Here is a 16,155-nt window from a genome sequence, read left to right as displayed (position 1 = left end):
TCATCTGAGCACAGAGCAGGCACAGATGCTGTGATGCTGAGCAGCAGTGCTGCCCGTGGGCACAGATCCCCCTCCAGGCGGTGCTGGGCCGGGCGTTATCGCTCAGCAGTAAAGCACCACGACCACAAAAGCCAAACAAACCCTCCCCTGCACGACGCAGGCAGCGATGGGCTCACACAGAGCACTGAGGGCTCACTCTTATTTTACAGGTGGGATATTTCCCATAACGCTGCAGCTCTGGGGGTCAGAGCGGGGGGGGACATCGGCTTTCCACAGAGCAAACTGCAGGTCGTGCTCACAGCGCAGGGAGGTGAGGAGCAGAAGGAGAGTGGCCGAGCAGCAGCGCGGCTGTTACCGAACGTGCAGGAGGAGCTGCGTGAGGAGGGGAAGCTGCACCACCGTCACGGCACCATCGGTGGGGGTGTGCCGAAACCCGGCGTTCGCTCATTTCAGGCAGACAAACCCAGCCGTAAGTGCCCGGTTTCGGTTTCCATTCCTCCTGCCGGAGGAAGGGAGGGGGGGGCGGAGGGGGGTGGAGCTCACCAGCAGTCCCCGGCAGCCTGGAGCCCTGCGCTCAGCGCTCGGCACTTATTGCCTATGGGGGTCCGTATGGGGTTGGAGCATCTCTGCACCTGCAGCACCCGCAGACCACGGCAGCAGTGGGGCGGATGCAGGCTGAGCTCCGCGTGCTGCGCTGCGAGAGCTGGAAGGGGAAAACAAAAAGCAGCCGTGCTCAGGTGCTCCCCACCCACACGGAACCACGGGGCTGCAGAAGGTGAGGGCAGGGAGGGCTGCAGCACAGCCTTCAGCCCGGTGCCACCGAGCAAAGGGCAAAAGCCTTTCCCCAAGGCACACACCCACGAGTGGTGGTTTACCACTGCTGCACACGGGGCTGCAGAACCAGAAGAGAAACCAAACGCGGCGCCATGGGACCTTTACCTCGGGTGCATTGTTTGCATTCTAATGGGTGCATCCTTGGTGCCTTCAGCCTGAGGCCAGCGAGCCTTGTGTCATTATTTGTGTATATATTCTATATATTGTCATATACCACTCACTCATTTTTCCACACGTGGAGTCCCAAACCCATCCCTGTCATAGGCACCGTGCCACATCCCAAGCATTACTGCACAGAGCAGCAGTGTGGAAACCCCGTAGGGCTGCTGAGGGACACAGCTCCCATGAAGGGGCTCTGCTGCATGGGCTGCTTCTGCAGAATAGAGACACCTCCACAGCATGGTGACACGTGGCAGCACTGCCCTCCTGCCCTGGAGCAGAGCATGCTACAGAGCTGGGGCACTGCGGCTGCACCCCATACCCACTGTGCAACCGCTGCTGCAAAGGGATGGAGAACTTTCCCAGCCCAAGTCCTCCTACAGAGCTTGTGTTGCTTTATCTCCAAGGGGCACTGGGCTTGGAGAGCTTTGCTGGTGAGGAGGGGATGCTGCACAGCCTGTCCTGCTGCATCCCAGCTCGGTGCTGCTGCTCACACTGCAGGGCAGTCAGAGGCCAGGGGCTGTTACACCCCTTTGCAGTGCCTTGGTCAGATCTATCGATGGAGTCCCAAGTACAGAGATTGCAAGGAAGAAATCACAGTGCTATCTTAATGGCTGGCAGCCCTGGGAAGAGAGAGAGCTTCAGCCTCCACGTGGGGCTGTAGCAGTGGATCAGGGCACGGGAAAGCAAACACAGCTCATGCCTGGAGAGAGGAACCACTCCTCCTCCCAGCCCTGATGGGTGCATGGCAGCAAGCACAGCGTATATATGCACGTGGGTATTTATGAGTACTGTGTTTTCAGTTTAAAGAACATGCTCCTGCCCCAAGCTGTCAGGACCAGACACAGAAAGGCAATAGGCCAGCAAAACTCTGTCAAAAAAAACCACATTTATTAGCTGATAGAAGCAACCTGCCATCGCTGCTGCCAGACTGAGTTCATAGAAAACCCCCACCTGAGGCACCCAGCTCCTCCCAGCACCCAAACACCGGGGCATACCTGAGGCCAGTGCCCCCTTCCTTCAGAGCATCCTCCTGCAGCAGGTGATGGATGCCAGCACCCAGTAAGATGATGCTGGGCACGGGGCTGCTGCCGCTCAGCTCCTCGCTCTGCACCCAGCCCCCCGTTCTGCCTTACTCCAGTAATGTGCTCACAGCCTTTAATTAAAAAAAAAAAATCCTAAAAATGGATTTTTTTTTTCCTTTTTTTTGAGAAAAATAGAAAAGAGACCCTAAAACCCCAGAAGTTGCAGCTCTTCCCGGCCCTCTGGGTTCCTCTGTTCTCTGGGGAATCACAACCTGGGATCCTCCTCGCTCTGACCTGGGCCACCCGCCCACAGTGCCTGCACCCAAGGGTCAGCCCCAGGGCTCTGTGTCCCCTCCGTGCTGCAGGACAGGGACGGCGAGCGGCCCCACACTCCTCCCACTGCTGCCTGTGGGCTCCCAGCAGCCGGCTCGGTGCCGGCTCAGCGCTCCGTGCTCCTAAAGCTCACACTATATCCCACCCTGCTCCTCAGACACAGCGTGGAGTACCTGCCCCAAGAGAGCAGGGAGGAAAGCTTTATAAAAACTTAGCCTTAATTATTTTTGTTGGTGTTGTTTTTTCTTTTTTTTTTTTTCTTCCAGACCTCCTCCCATCAGAGCAGAGCACGCTGCTGCCCTCATCTCCTCCAGGCATCCTCCCTCCCCTCGCTGCCTGCCCCGCACACCTCCTTGCTCCCAGCTCCAGCCGCCCTGAGCCTCCTTAACCCACGCCCCTCATTGCACCACGCAGACCCAAGGCCGTTCCCCCGAGCGCCGTGACGAATGTCCCCTCCAGGCAGGGCCCTCTCCTTCACTTCTGCTCTGCTTCATCGGCCACCGCCGTCACCTCGATGGCAGCGGTGTGCTCGGCCGTGGGACCCTCGGAGGGCACGCTGAGCACCGCACCGCCACCACCCACGTGTGTCACGTTCTGGATGGCGGCACCGAGCCCCGGCAGTGCCAGCAGCTGGAAAGGGCTGAGCACCTTCACCACTGTGCTGCTGTCCTGAGCCGTCGCTGCCGCTGTGCTCAGCACCGTCACGTTGGGAGCGTCCGGGTGGATTTCCACTGCACCGGGGAAGGCGTTGCCAGCAGAGGCCAGTACGGTGTAGCCACCCAGCAGTGGGGAGGCTGGAGAGCTGGCGGCAGGCGGTTGGGATGGGGTTTTACCCAACACCGAGGGTGGGAGGGTTGAGACCACTTTGCCCAGAGGCAGGCTGGTGAGCTGCGACATCGGCACGGCGGGGGTGACGGCGATCTGCGCCGGCTGGGACAGCACCTGGGATGTGATGGCAGCCGGTCCGGAGGTGGCCCGGGTGAGCCGGGGGCGTTTTAAAGGCGTGGGGACAGAGACGGGAGTCAGAGTCATCAGCACGTTGTTGAGGTGCTGCGATTTGTGCTTCAGCTCCTTGGCACGCTTGCGGTGCTCGTCACACTGCTGCTCCAGAGCTGCAACAAGAGTGTGGTCAGCGCGCATCGGAGCATCCCCACGGCTCCAGCATGGGCCTCACAAGCACCAGTTTTACACCAAAGCTGCAGCCTTACATAAAAATAACCCACGTTGTCAGATAACTGCAGGAGCATACCTGCCAGATCCCGTGTGTACTGCTCCCTGGAGCGATCCATCTGGCACTTGTGGCTGGCCAGGACTTTCTTGACCAGGTCCAGCATCCTGAAGTTCTGCACCACGTTGTTAAGTAGAACAGCATCTTAAAGAGGAGAGACAGGTCTTTGAAGAACACAAATTTCCAAATGGTTTGGTAAAAAGCTATCTGAAAGCAAAGGTGTTCAGCCGAGACAGCCAAAGCCTGTGTGAGGGTAACACAATGAGCTGGGCAGGAGGAGAAGTCATGAGAAAGTGCAGGAGGTCACTCCTGGATAAGCAGCACTTTCCTACTTAGCAGGGATTGACAAGAAGCCTCCTGGCACAGCAGCTGCTTGTTGTATCTTTATTCCAATGGCCTAAATTCCTTCCAGCTCCAGAGCCAAATGCTCGCCCAGAGTCCTGAAGGCAGCAGGGGAAGCCTGGGGCCCAGAGAACCTGAAGGAATCGTGGCCACCTGCAGCCCCTGCTCAGAGCTGCCCTCCTGCACCAGCATCAAGGAGAACAGGGCCATCTGCTCGCATTTATGATGATAAGCTAAAAGTTTCCTTTCTATTTTGTTTCTGACTGTAACAAGTCTGAGTCATGACAGCTCCCAGAGGACACCCCCAGCCCCGTGCCTGCTGCCAGCTGCTCACCTCCCAGCTGCAGGGGGGGGTCCTGTGCACGCTGCTGCAAACCCCGCATGGTGTCCAGCAGCTCCTGGTGGAACTCCTGGATGACATCATCCAGGAGACCTGCGTCCCTCAGGCCTCGCCAGAACGCAAAGGTGTCATCTGGAGGAAGAGAAAGGGAGGTCTTCAGAACCCTCAGAGGTGGAAGTGGGGTTTTCATGGCTCTTAGGGGAAAAAAAAGGGGCTGCACATTAACCAGCTTCCAAGCGATCACGATATGCTCTCTGCCTTGTCCCATATAAGGGTGAGGTCCCCCAGGTCTGTGGGTGTGCAGTACCCAAAGGGCAGACAGAAGGACAAATGCCACCCTGCTGCAGCACACAGAGCAGCCAGGACATGGTGCCAGAGGAGCCCACTCCTCCAGCTCAGGACTCAGCACACAGGTGCAAGGTTGTGACCACAGCACAGCTCTTCCAAGAACCCAATGCCCTCAGCCCCACACCTGTTTCCCCAGCTCCAATTACACCAGAGGAACACAGAAGACAATTCGTGGCTCTCCAATTAGTTCCCCCCCCAACCCCAAAGCCACACCACGCTTAGATATTCCAGTGCTTAGAAACAATTCCAACCCAAGCCGATGCAGCAGTTAGACAGACGGGCTGGCACCAGGAGGTCTGAGCAGGGCAGCTCCAGCAATAGGCTCTGGTCCTCATCCCTGACCCCTGTCCCCACCACCCCCACTTCTCCCACATCGCCCTCAGCCTCCGCCCATATGCAGCCCTACCTCCTATGCTGGTGGTCCAATCGCCGGCGTCCTCACATGTTTCTATGGTAATTGTAGCTGGGGATCCGTTCACTGCAACCAATAGCAGAAAAGAAAAAAGGAAAAAAAAAAAGAAAACCGAGTCCTGGTTTTTCTCTGTATTTTTCACAGGCTGTTTCCAAGGGATGCTCTCCTTCCTACACTGCTGGAACTGCCCCTTTTTGTTGGGTGGGGCCACTTTCACAGGAGCCATGCGGCTGCGCTGTGAGGCCACAGCTGATTTTTCCACACTGGAGTGCAATACCAAAGGGATTACTTCTGCAACCCTTACACAAGGCCAAGAGCACTCTCCTCCCATCCCCCTCTGCATACACCCTTATTGCTCAAAGCAGTGCTCCAAGCCTGATTTCCCGGCATCCCTTCTGGCCAGCTCGCCATCTGCCAGACCCACACACCATGGGGGTCCCAAAGCTTTGCAGGGGATGGCTCCTTCCCCACCAAACCTCAGTGGCTTTGTTTATTGCAGCATCCCTCAGTAGTGAACTAATAACCAGGGCCATAATTAACTCATGCTGGCAGCTCTCTGCCCCACAGATGCGTTCTGGAGCCCTCAGGGGTGTTTCTTAACTCTCAAAAGCAAAAGGAGTTGAGAAAAAGCACTCAGAAATAGCTTCCAATATAATAGCTGCCTGTAATTAAAGGACCAATTCTATTCAGGGCTAAAGCTACAGAGCTGCAACGTCATTTAGATCCAGTTTTATAAACTACATGCACGAGGGCAGATACAGAACCCATTGTATTCCTCAGTTCTCTTTAATTTTCCATCAGACAAAACCAATAAATAATTCAGCCAGGGAGCCTTCAGCAAGAGCCCATTCATTATTCAAGCTGAAGTCAGCTCCCTGGGAGGGCTCTGACCCTGCACTGCTGGGGACCACACCGGCCCTGGGGGCTGTGATCAGCATGGGACACAACAGCTGGGACAGAGCCCCCCCTCACACACCCACCGCTGTTTGCTCACTGATAATTGCTTCAGCGACACAGGACAGGGTGCCAGAAGGGCAGCTCTTTGGGTCATGCAGCATTACAGAGCAATGGGGAGAAGGACTGCCTCTCTGCACTGAGAACACCGCCTAGCGCTGCTATGAGAAATCCTGCAACAACGCAAGGGGAAAAAAGCAGAATAAAAGCAAACTGCTAAGCAGAATGTAGCAGAGAGGCAATCGTAAGGAACGTTGGGTATGCAGCACCAGTTCTGCTTTAATCCTGCAAAGCTCTTGCTGCAAAGGTGCCAGGAATCGCTGCACGTACCATCTGTGGAAGCAGGAGTGAGAGGGATGTACTCCGTGGAGGTCTGGCTGCTCAGAGACACCCTGGCACTGGTCAGGTCAATCTTGGTGCTCCGGCACGTGTTGGAGCAGACCTTGGTGTGCTGGTAGAAATCCAGCTCCCCCGAGTCCATGATCTTCCTGCAAGAGAGGGAGCAAACACAGGGACATGCTCACACGCTCAGCTGAAGGAGCAGCTCCTGCCCAGGCAGCACATGAAGCAGCCTGCAGAGCATCCCCTAAACACCTTGGCGTCCCAGAGAGCTCCTCCTCACCTCTCAGCATCCCAAAGAGAGGTGAAGCCATGCTCTGCTTCTGCCTTCCCCCAGCACAGTGCCCGCTAGCAGGACAAGGAGGCATGATGAATGCCTGTGGGGTCTGCTGGGCACACCACCATGAGCTGGAGAGGCAGAGACAAAGGTCTGAGCATCCCTTGCCAAGTTCTCCCCTCCTTACAAGCAGCGTTCACTAAGAGTTGCTTCAAGCAGCAACCACAGCCTGCTCAATGCTGGTCACTTATTGAAAAGGCTTATTGAAAAGTCCACTTCTTGACAGAAGGGAAACCTTCAGGGTAGAACACGGTGGATAATCCATTCCCTCCCTAAGCAACGTGACCTGCAGCCTTCACTGTTAGCAAACACCGGGGGGGCCTGGTATGCTAACTCCAAAAACAACACAGTGTGGAGTGGGGCGGAGGTCCTGTGGCCAAATTTCATGCAGGGATGGAGACTTGATGGTACCACTGGAACTGATCAACTACCTTGTTTTTCTAAGCCAGCACAAGTTTTAGAGTAAGCTTTACAAAACAAACGTCTGTTTGACTAAAGCTACTCAAGCTCCACTTGGAAGAAAGAAAACAGTGTAAAATGACTTAAAAGAGAAGGAATTTTGGGAGAGGTGCCATCACAGACAAGTCAGGAGGACATTGCTGGCTCCTGGGACCGGCCAATGGGCTGAGCCTCTCTCCCCCCGAAGAGGGAGGCATATGGGGTGAGATTCACATACTTTGCTTTTGACCACTGCTCTGCACATCCCAGAGCCCCCAGCCCTGCCATGCTGTGCCAGGAGCAGATGAGGGATGCCCAAGGATGCTCTGAATAGGTTCAGCAAAATGCAGCCGTGTGGGAACAGAAGGAAGAAGGGAGAGCATGTGCCTATAGCAGGCTGATGGCTTTCAAGGGAAATTTTCCTCAACAGCTGAAACGAGGAGGAAGGACTAAAAAAAGAAAAGAGAAAAATAACCAGATCTCATGGAAGAATCTGACCCGGCCTTCCTTTTTCACAGCTGCACACACAGACACATGTGCGAAAGAAGAAGTTGGGAAGACCAAAAAAAGCCAAGTGAACTTCTGGCATCCTCCCGCAGCCTGCAAGCTCCCCATCACACATCCCTCACACACGTTATTTCCCCAAGGACCCCCCCCTGCCCAGCACAAGCCTCTTATGCAGAACCTAAGCGGGGCAAAAGCTGCTTAGGAGTACAAGACTCATGCCATCAAAGCAGAAGGATCCTGGCAGATGCAATGTCACCCTGTGAAAGGATGAGGAAAGCATGGCAATCCCCAGGGAACGAGGTGCTGCCTACAGACAGGGATGTGGGTGTTACTGAACCTGTCTCAGGCTGGTGTTCAAGAACATAGAAGAATTTAATTGCTATAGTTGAGGCCAGAGGAGTTAAATGCTTCCATAAATAAGCTTTGAATAAGCCCTTGGGAAAATAAGAAAACCAACAAACTGATCTAAAGCAGCCCTAGTGCAATGGGAGTGTTAGCTCACGAGCAGACCACGCTTTGTGGCTCAAACAGAACTGCACATAACACAGCCCAGCCCCTGGGCACCACAGTGCTCACTTAGGACCTCATGGGAATGCAGAAGGCTTCAAGTGCTAAAACTCCTGGGGTTTTGCTGCCCCAAAATATTCCCTGTCTACGAGGATATGCAAAGCCTTCAGGTGGACAACATTTGGGGCCAGCACTCAGCAGCACATCAGTGCCCTCTGCAACACAGCAACCGTATAGAAGGCTCTGTCCCACCCCAGCAAGAAGAAATCCCATCTGCTGCCACGCAGACTGACCGGAGCATGATCCCATTCATCCTGATTGCCCGCTTCCAGTCCTTCAGTGTGGACTTTCCTGCCAGGTGCACGAACTCCTTGGGGCTGATGAGGTGTCCATCAAACTGCAGGAGGAGAAGAGCAGCATCAGTGTGGTGAGCAATGAGAATCGTGTGCCCCCTGGAGATGACGAGACCAGGCAAGCCTGGGCAGCTCATGCCAGGGCTCAACACATTTAAATGAAGTATCAGCATTGGAGATAGCTGGCAAGCATCCCCCACTTTTGAGAAAACTGTGTTTGGAGCATCACTAGCTCAGAGCTGAAGACATAGAGCTGGCAGCTGCTTGGCAAAGCCTGGGGTACAAGCAGCACAGAGCGGTATGCTGAATGCCCAACCTGCTTGCTTGCCCTGCACAGCAAAGCACCTGGGGCTGATGCAGGTGATCCCAAGCAGCAGTGCACATGGCCTCCACGGGATCCCCAGCACAGCCCTGCAGCCCTGTGCACACAGCCCTGCGTAAGTGAGGAAGGAGAAGCCTGTTTGGCCTCTGACCTCCTGCTACCGAGCACAGCCACTGCTATCAGTGAAACCTCTGACCCCTCTTGGAGCACACCTGCTTGCACAGAAAACCAGCTGCAGGGAGTTGGTGTTGCCGTACCAGGAGCCTATTCTGCCCCTTTATTTATTGCCCTACACACCCAGCCAGATCTGGACCCATGAGCTGAGCTAAAAGCAACCTCCAGAGTCAGGCAGACCTCAAAGCAGTGCTTTATGGGCAGTCTTAGGAAAGATTTCCCACCATCCAGGTCTCCTCTCCGTGCACATGTGAACTGATGTTAAGGTGAGCACGCTTGCTCACAATTAGTGCATAAGGAACTGTTGCACAGGCTTCACTGCAAAGAGAACGCTGATTTTAGGCAGCAGCAAAAGCAATTATCTGGAAGCTGCTCTCTTTGTAAAAGGCCATGTTTCCTCTGAAGGAAGAGGAACATCCTTTGCAAAGCCCTCATGTGGCAACATGCCCTGTGTGCTCCTAGAGATGAAGCCTGGCTCTCCTCCCACATCCATGCAGGTTTTAACCAGGAGCCCTCCAGGACACAGCAGGCACTGCTCAGCATGTTCCCTACCTGAACTTCTCAACAAATCCTCACACTCAAACTGAACAGACAGCAGAAGAGCCCAAACTGCTCAAACTCTGCAGCAAAGCAGTTAAATGGGGAAAGCACCTTTCCAGCCAGGTCTGCTCAGATGGAGCAAGACAAGTAGCAGGCACCACGCCCAAAACTTTTCCCCTCTCCTACCATGATGTGGTTCTGACTCAAAAAAGCTCACTGAGTCAGCAAACCCCAAGCATGGCACAGAGGATGACGTGGGCACAGGGAGCTCAGGTCCAACCCAGCCAGGAGCAGAAGCAGGGACAGCAGCACAGCCCCACACCCACCTGCACACACTTCACATTGATCCCGGGGCACACGAACTTCCTCCAGATGAGGTTGGCTTTGCTGTCCCCACAGGTGATGGGGTACACGATCTCTGCCTCCAAGCTGTCCTCGTCTTCAGCCATCTTCACTTCTCACAGGGAACAGAAGGAAGGACGGAGCAGAGAGAAACGTGAGCTGCAGCTCCCGACACTGTGCTGAAGGTTGGGATCAGCACAAGTAGGTAACACACAAGGAGCACGGTGGGAATGGTGTTTTGTGGTCACAATTTTCACACCCAAATTGCTCAGGTGAAATAGCGCAGAAACATCCATATAAATCCTCCCATGTCTGAATGCATGAAATCTGAGAAATCAGCAGCCAGGGCTGCAAATCCACTTCTTGATAACCACGTAAGGAACGGTGGTGTTAGGATGCCTATACATTCTCAAACTGTGGGTGAATGTAACTTTTTCAGGCGCTCCCATCCCCAGCTCAGTTACAGCCTTTGCTCCCCGAATTCACTTTTGCTTGAAACCAAAGCTGCTGGAAAGCCAACATCACATCCGTCCGCGGCGAAAAGCCAAGAGCTGGCAAGATCACAGGGACACGTCCCGCACCAGGAGAGGGCAGCAGCGCTCCAGCAAGCAGCAGCAGCACCCAGCCCTCCCCAGACGCTGGAGAACATCCCTGATGCACAGCAGCATCGCCCAGACCCCAAAGCAGCATCACCCAGACCCCAAGGAGCACTCCCAATGGCAGAGAAGGATGCGGGGGCGCCCCCAGCCCTGCCAGGCAGCTGTAGGTCCCCCCGGCTCTCAGCAGCCCCCGAGCAGCTGAGCCCCATGAGCTGCAGCTCAGACCTACCTAGCACTGCTTCCTTCAGGTGTGTGGATGCTGTGAAGGCGGCAGCGGCCGCAGCAGCTGCGTTTTCTGTCTCCAGAGTGTCCTCATTTATGTCACCGCTGGCAAGAGAGAGAAATGCAAAATGAAGCTGTGTGAAGTTGCTGTCTCTGGTGCGATGCTTAGAGAAGACTCTGCTTCAGAAGTCATTCCTACTGTATTTTCCCCACAAAATCTGACTCTTCTCCCTGCAGCCGTGGTGGGTACAGAGGCAGGGGATGCGGAGATGCTGCCAGCCCAGCTGGGCTCCGGGTCAGATTCTCCATTAGGAGCCTCTGCCAAATTTCCCTAAGGAATTCCCTGGAAACAACACACAGTGCACCTGGTACACATAGGCTGCTTCCTGCACAGGGTGGCACAAGCTCAGTGCTGGAGCTCAACAGATCTGGGAACAGAGAACACAACACAAGCTACAGACTCCTGTTTCCCCCTCTTACAGCCCCACATACATCAACACTAATATAACACTAATTAACTGATGTAGGCGAAGAAGACCACTTTCATCTTCCCCTACACCAGAGCCCTCAGACCTCTCCAGGAGCTTTGCTGATGGGTCCACACATCCACATCTCTCCCGTGCACTCAGCTCTGCTGAGGATCAAGTTCAGCCCGAGATCTGCTCCTCATTCCCCAGCAGCCTTTAGGATACATGTTTGCCATTAAGCTGTCTCATTTCCACAGCAAGCTTGCTGGACCTTTTTGAGGTCCTGCTGGAGGGAGAGGGGGGAAAAAATCCCCACACCGCAAACCTCAACATCTCAACTTCCCAGTGGAGACCACGTGGAGAATGTAAGCCTGAACCCTGCTCTGTTTGGGGTGAATTAAAGCAGTGGAAGTAGTGATTCAGCAGCAGCTGCATTTCCCCAGCAGCAGGGCCCAGTCAATTCAGGAGCAACTGGTTCCCCCATCCTGCTGCTTCAAAGCACTGCTGGAATGGGATAGAGCCTGTGGGGTGGCAGCCCCAGCACTGGAGTTGGAGCAGGGGGCTGGAGCTTGGCAGCACAGAAGCAGTCTCCTGTTCCTATGGGGTATGTGGACCTGCTGGAAGGAGAACCTTTGGACTGCACTCACACTGCTCCAGAAGTGACCAAAAGGTGTTGTAAGGTTGGGAGAAATAACCCAGCACACAGCCAAGCTCCATCCTTCAGACAGAACAACTGACTTTAGCAGCTGGTAGAAGAATCCAAGCAGCAGCACAAAGTCTTTCTCCGCTACAGAGATGTAGGGGAACACACACACAAAAAGGGGTGGTTTTGGCTCTGCTTTCTCCCATCCCATTCTGGAGGGACTGCAGCAGGAAGAGATGAAGCGTCCCCACCGGTTGCCATGACAACACTGGGATGCAGCTGCTCATGTCTCTGGGAGGACACACAGAGCAGGTGGGAGAAGGGAGGGTGAGTGCTGGCGAAGCCCCGTGCCTGCCTCTGCCTCCTCTGGGGGCTCGGGAAAGAAAAGCCTTCAGCAAAAGACTGCAGCAGAAATACAGGCAACGCATCAGAGCATGGGAACACGGACCTCTCCCAAGCACAGGCGAAAGAAAAGCCTCCTGCTGACTGTTAACCATTTCTGTTTTCCTCTGCTTTTTTTTTTTTTTCAGTCAATATTAAAACGCGGGAGCTAATTAAGCTCTTAAGCCTCAGCTTATGTATTTATTTATTTTTTTTAAACAGCAAAACCACAGCCAAGAGAGCAGCAGATAAATGTACTGAGCCCAAAGAGCCGCTCCTGCTGCTCTGGGGCTTTGCAGCAGCGTAAAACAAAGAGCTCAGAGCCTTCTCCACAGACCAGCTACAACTGAAGAGCTTCCATCATGCCAGGGAGGGAGAGGAGCCCAGCAGAGGCACAAGCCCCAGGTCCATGCCCTTCCCACAGCAATGCTCCAGTATGGGAGCCCAGGAGCAGCGGTTTGGGATGCTTCAAAAAGCCCTGCAGGGGTCTGTCTGCTCTGATGGTGGGGCAAGGAGAGGTTTCCAAAGAAAAATAGGAGGGGGAGAAAAGAACAAAAGGAAACCAAACCAAACAAGGCAGTCCCTGCCATGGCTCATGTTCCACACCTCACAGCCACATGAAAAGCAGCCCAAGCTCAGCATCCAAACAGCCGCAGCTCCCATTCCATGTCGGCTGTGGCTCAGGGAATCGTGCTGACCGGTCCCAGCACTGCACACGGAGCAGAGCCTGCTCAGATTTGACTCTGGTTGCAGCACAGCAGCTGTTTCGTGCACCAAAAGCTGAAACACGACGCCCCACCCCAGAGCACAGAAATAGCAGGACGTACCGCAGCAAGACTCAAGTGTTTTGGAGAGCAACAAGTAGCCGCTTGCTGCCCGCTTTGTGGGAGCATGAGAATGCCTGAGGTGGGTAAAGCTACCCAAAGCCAGCGCCAGATGTGAGCTGGGGGCTTCTGCCTGCTAAAACGGGCTTGGAGCACTAATGCATGCTGGGCACAGAGCAGAAAAGATGGAGGAGGAAAGAAGCCAACAGCCCACGCGTCCCTGAGCTGTACCCAAACAGAGCTCACTGGCAACAGGTGGAGCAGGAACTGGGTGCAGAGGGCTGCAGATGTCACCCAGGCTCGCTCTGCTTTTGGATCGGTGCTGCCCCATCCAGCACTTCATTGATAAGCCCAACCCCAAAGCACAAGCCCTGCTGCACCGTGCCCAGCAGCTCTGCAGGAATATCCACTGCCTGGAGCTTAGTGGATCGCTGTGAAAGAAACAGTGAAAAAACACTGATTTAGCCACCGGTGTCCACATCCATCCCACCAGGTCCCCTCTGCTCTTACCCATGCTGGGACAGATTGGTGGTGACCAGCACCGTCTTCACCTCCTCCACCCCACTGCCATCCACTGCCGTGTCCGGCGTCGTCACCACCACCACCTCCTCCATGTGCACACTGACGTCCGGCGTGGCCATGGCGGGGCCGTGGGAGCAGCGCTCTGCAGGGACACAGCACAGAGAGTGACTGCTCTGCCACCAGCAGTGCCAAGGAGGGGACCCAGCAGGACAGGGGTGAGTTAGACAGGTTTTGGGGGATGCTTACAACAGGCCCCGATGCGGGCACATCTCCACAGAGCCACCGACCCCACCAGATGCTGTCACCCCCATTGTGCCCCATGGGCAGGGACTTCACAGTGAGTAACCCCAGCCAAGTGCAGGCAGGAGAAGCCCTGTCTTTGCACACTGCCATTGCACTGCGCTCCTGGTGCCCAGCTCTGAGCCACTCAGTGCAATAGGAGAGGTTCAGCCCCCATCCAAAGGCACCGCTGTGCTCGCAGGGCCACGAGCTTGGCGCAACACAAGCAGCAGCGTAAGCAAAGCTGTTCCCCCCCTCACTAAGCCACTTCTCATTAACAGCTTGCCCTTACAGTGTGTTCACTGCATGGGAAAGAAGCAAGGGGAAAGAGACGAAACAAATTGCTGCAGCAATAAGGCACGAGGCCGACCGGACAGCAGGCAGCACCAGAAGCCGAGGCTTTGCTCCATCCCCTCCTTGCAAGGACACAGCACAGCTCTGCAACTGCTGACTGCTGGAGGTTTTTAGCTGACCTCTCCCTGCCCCCCCCCCCCCCCCGCTCCTTTTTGGGGTGAACCCCCACAGCCGGGGGGCAGCACCCACATTACGGAGCTCCCACTATGCAAAGTGCCATCCACACCGCCAACTTCAGTGACCCGAAAGACTGAGGGGGGCGAACGGGGGGAGAAAAGAACAGCACTGCACCACTGGGAGGTTTGGGGGGGCTTTGGCAGAGAGGCGGTGCATGGAGGGGAGAAGCAACGAGGGGGGCACGTGCACATGGAAGGGTGTAGGTGGGCATGCGGGGGTATTATGGGGGGCTGCACCTGAAAGGGGGGAAGGCGGGGGGGGTGTTAAGAAGGGGGTGCAGAGCTGCATGGAGGCGATAGCACGCGGTGGGGGGGATGGGGGCGCATGGAGGGGGGCTGCGCGCTCCCGAAGGTGGCTCCGGGCGGGGGGGGGGGGGAGGGGGGGGCGCGTGGGCGCGCTCCCGTCGGAGGGAGGGGGAAGAGGAGGAGGAGGGGTGGGGGTGAGGGGGGGGCCGGCCGGGCGCTGCCGCCGTCTCCCGCCGCCGCCGTAACGTCCTGACGCTCCGCAGGGACCCGGCCGGACGCGGCGTGCGGCGCGAAGCCCCGCGGTAGGCCCGGGCCCGGCGCTTACCTCAGGCCGAGGCCCCGCGGCCCCGCTCGCTGCGGCTCCGGGGGCTGCGGCGGGGGCTGAGCCGGGCCGGGTGCGGGGCGGCGGGTGCGGGGCCGGGCGCTGGGCTGGGGGCTGCGGGGCTCCGCCGCGCGCGCGGCTCTCGGGCCCCCCCCCACCCCGGCTCGCGGCGCGCAGCGCGCAGGCGCACGGCCCCGGCTCGGCTCTCGGGACTTATTTGGCGCAGCGCCGCGGCCCGAGCTGCCTGCGAAATAAGTGGCGGGGAGGCGCAGTGCGCGTGCGCGGCTGGGGGCGCTCGGGGGCAGCCGGGGGCACGGCGCGCGCCGCCGCCTGTAGGGTGCATCGCGCACCGGGAGCGCGCTGCGGAGTGCCCCGGCTTTGCTGCTTTGTGCTTTTGCGGCTTTGCGTGTTTCTCCCTGCTCCTTTGCCGGCCCTGCGTGTCCCTTCCGGCCTGCCGTGTGTTTCCTCCTCCCTCTCCGTTCCTCTCCTGACCCCTCGTGTGTTCCCCCCTGCGCTCATTTGCACGCACCGTGCATGCTTCTCAGGCCTCGTGCATGCCCCCGGGCCGTGCGTGACCCCTGGGAGCCATGCATGTACCCAGACTCCTGCATGCACGCACTGCGCGTGCTGCCATTGCTCCCAAATGCAGCCAGCCTCATGCATACCCCCACCTCAGGGCATGGTGTGCACGGGGAGTGTATGCACCCAAGCCAAGTGTAGTGGGGTGCCGGGCATATCTGTCTTCATCCCTCCCCAGTGAGGCATGTGCATGCACTTCCATGCATTCATTCCGTTCAGGAGTGCAGAGCAGTGCTTATGCATGGATTTTCCACCCTAAGCGGTGCAGCCAGCAGGGCAGGGAGGTGGTGCTGCCCCTCTGCTCTGTGCTGTGAGATCTCACCTGAAGCACTGCATCCACGAGGGGGATCTTCAGCACGGGAGAGACGTGGATATCTGTTGGAACGCATCCAGAGAAGGGCCATAGAAATGCTCCAAGGGATTGGAACACCTCCCTACGAGGATGGGTTGAGAGAGCTGAGGCTGTGCAGAGCTGAGGCTGTGCGGTGTGGAGGGTGGAGGGCTGTAGGGAGACCTGAGAGCAGCCTTCCCAGATCTAAAGGGGCTGTAAGGAAGGGGACAGTCTTTAGCAGAGGCTGTATGATAGGACATGGGGAAATGGTTTCAAACTGAAAGAGGGGAAATTTATACTGGATATAGGGAAAAAGCACTCCGTGCAGGGCATGCAGTGCTTCAGGGGAGACCCCGAGGTGCCACTGGTGAGCTCC

At 56.5% G+C, this 16,155-nt stretch overlaps 1 protein-coding gene across 3 annotated transcripts; it reads right to left on the bottom strand.

The window, feature by feature from the left end:
* Window positions 1–1,862: 1,862 nt before the first annotated feature.
* On the bottom strand, window positions 1,863–15,059 carry GMEB2 (glucocorticoid modulatory element binding protein 2). 3 transcript variants are annotated; one of them, XM_040650970.2, is made up of 10 exons: window positions 14,873–15,059; window positions 13,481–13,634; window positions 10,663–10,760; window positions 9,819–9,949; window positions 8,397–8,500; window positions 6,306–6,463; window positions 5,016–5,087; window positions 4,256–4,393; window positions 3,601–3,723; window positions 1,863–3,463 (listed from the first exon to the last, which is right to left on the bottom strand). In XM_040650970.2, the coding sequence occupies exons 2-10, from the start codon at window positions 13,609–13,611 to the stop codon at window positions 2,826–2,828; spliced, it is 1,593 nt and encodes a 530-aa protein (XP_040506904.1). In that variant the 5' UTR covers window positions 13,612–13,634; window positions 14,873–15,059; the 3' UTR covers window positions 1,863–2,825. The 3 variants fall into 3 exon arrangements, with proteins under 3 accessions (XP_040506904.1, XP_015152088.1, XP_040506905.1); XM_015296602.4 differs by having other exon boundaries at window positions 9,819–9,946; XM_040650971.2 differs by lacking the exon at window positions 14,873–15,059 and adding an exon at window positions 13,739–14,792.
* Between the last annotated feature and the right edge of the window lie 1,096 nt (window positions 15,060–16,155).

This window comes from Gallus gallus, chromosome 20 (genome assembly GCF_016699485.2).
Source record: "Gallus gallus isolate bGalGal1 chromosome 20, bGalGal1.mat.broiler.GRCg7b, whole genome shotgun sequence".
Lineage (NCBI taxonomy): Eukaryota > Metazoa > Chordata > Aves > Galliformes > Phasianidae > Gallus > Gallus gallus.
This window is presented reverse-complemented; position numbering and strand designations above follow the sequence as displayed.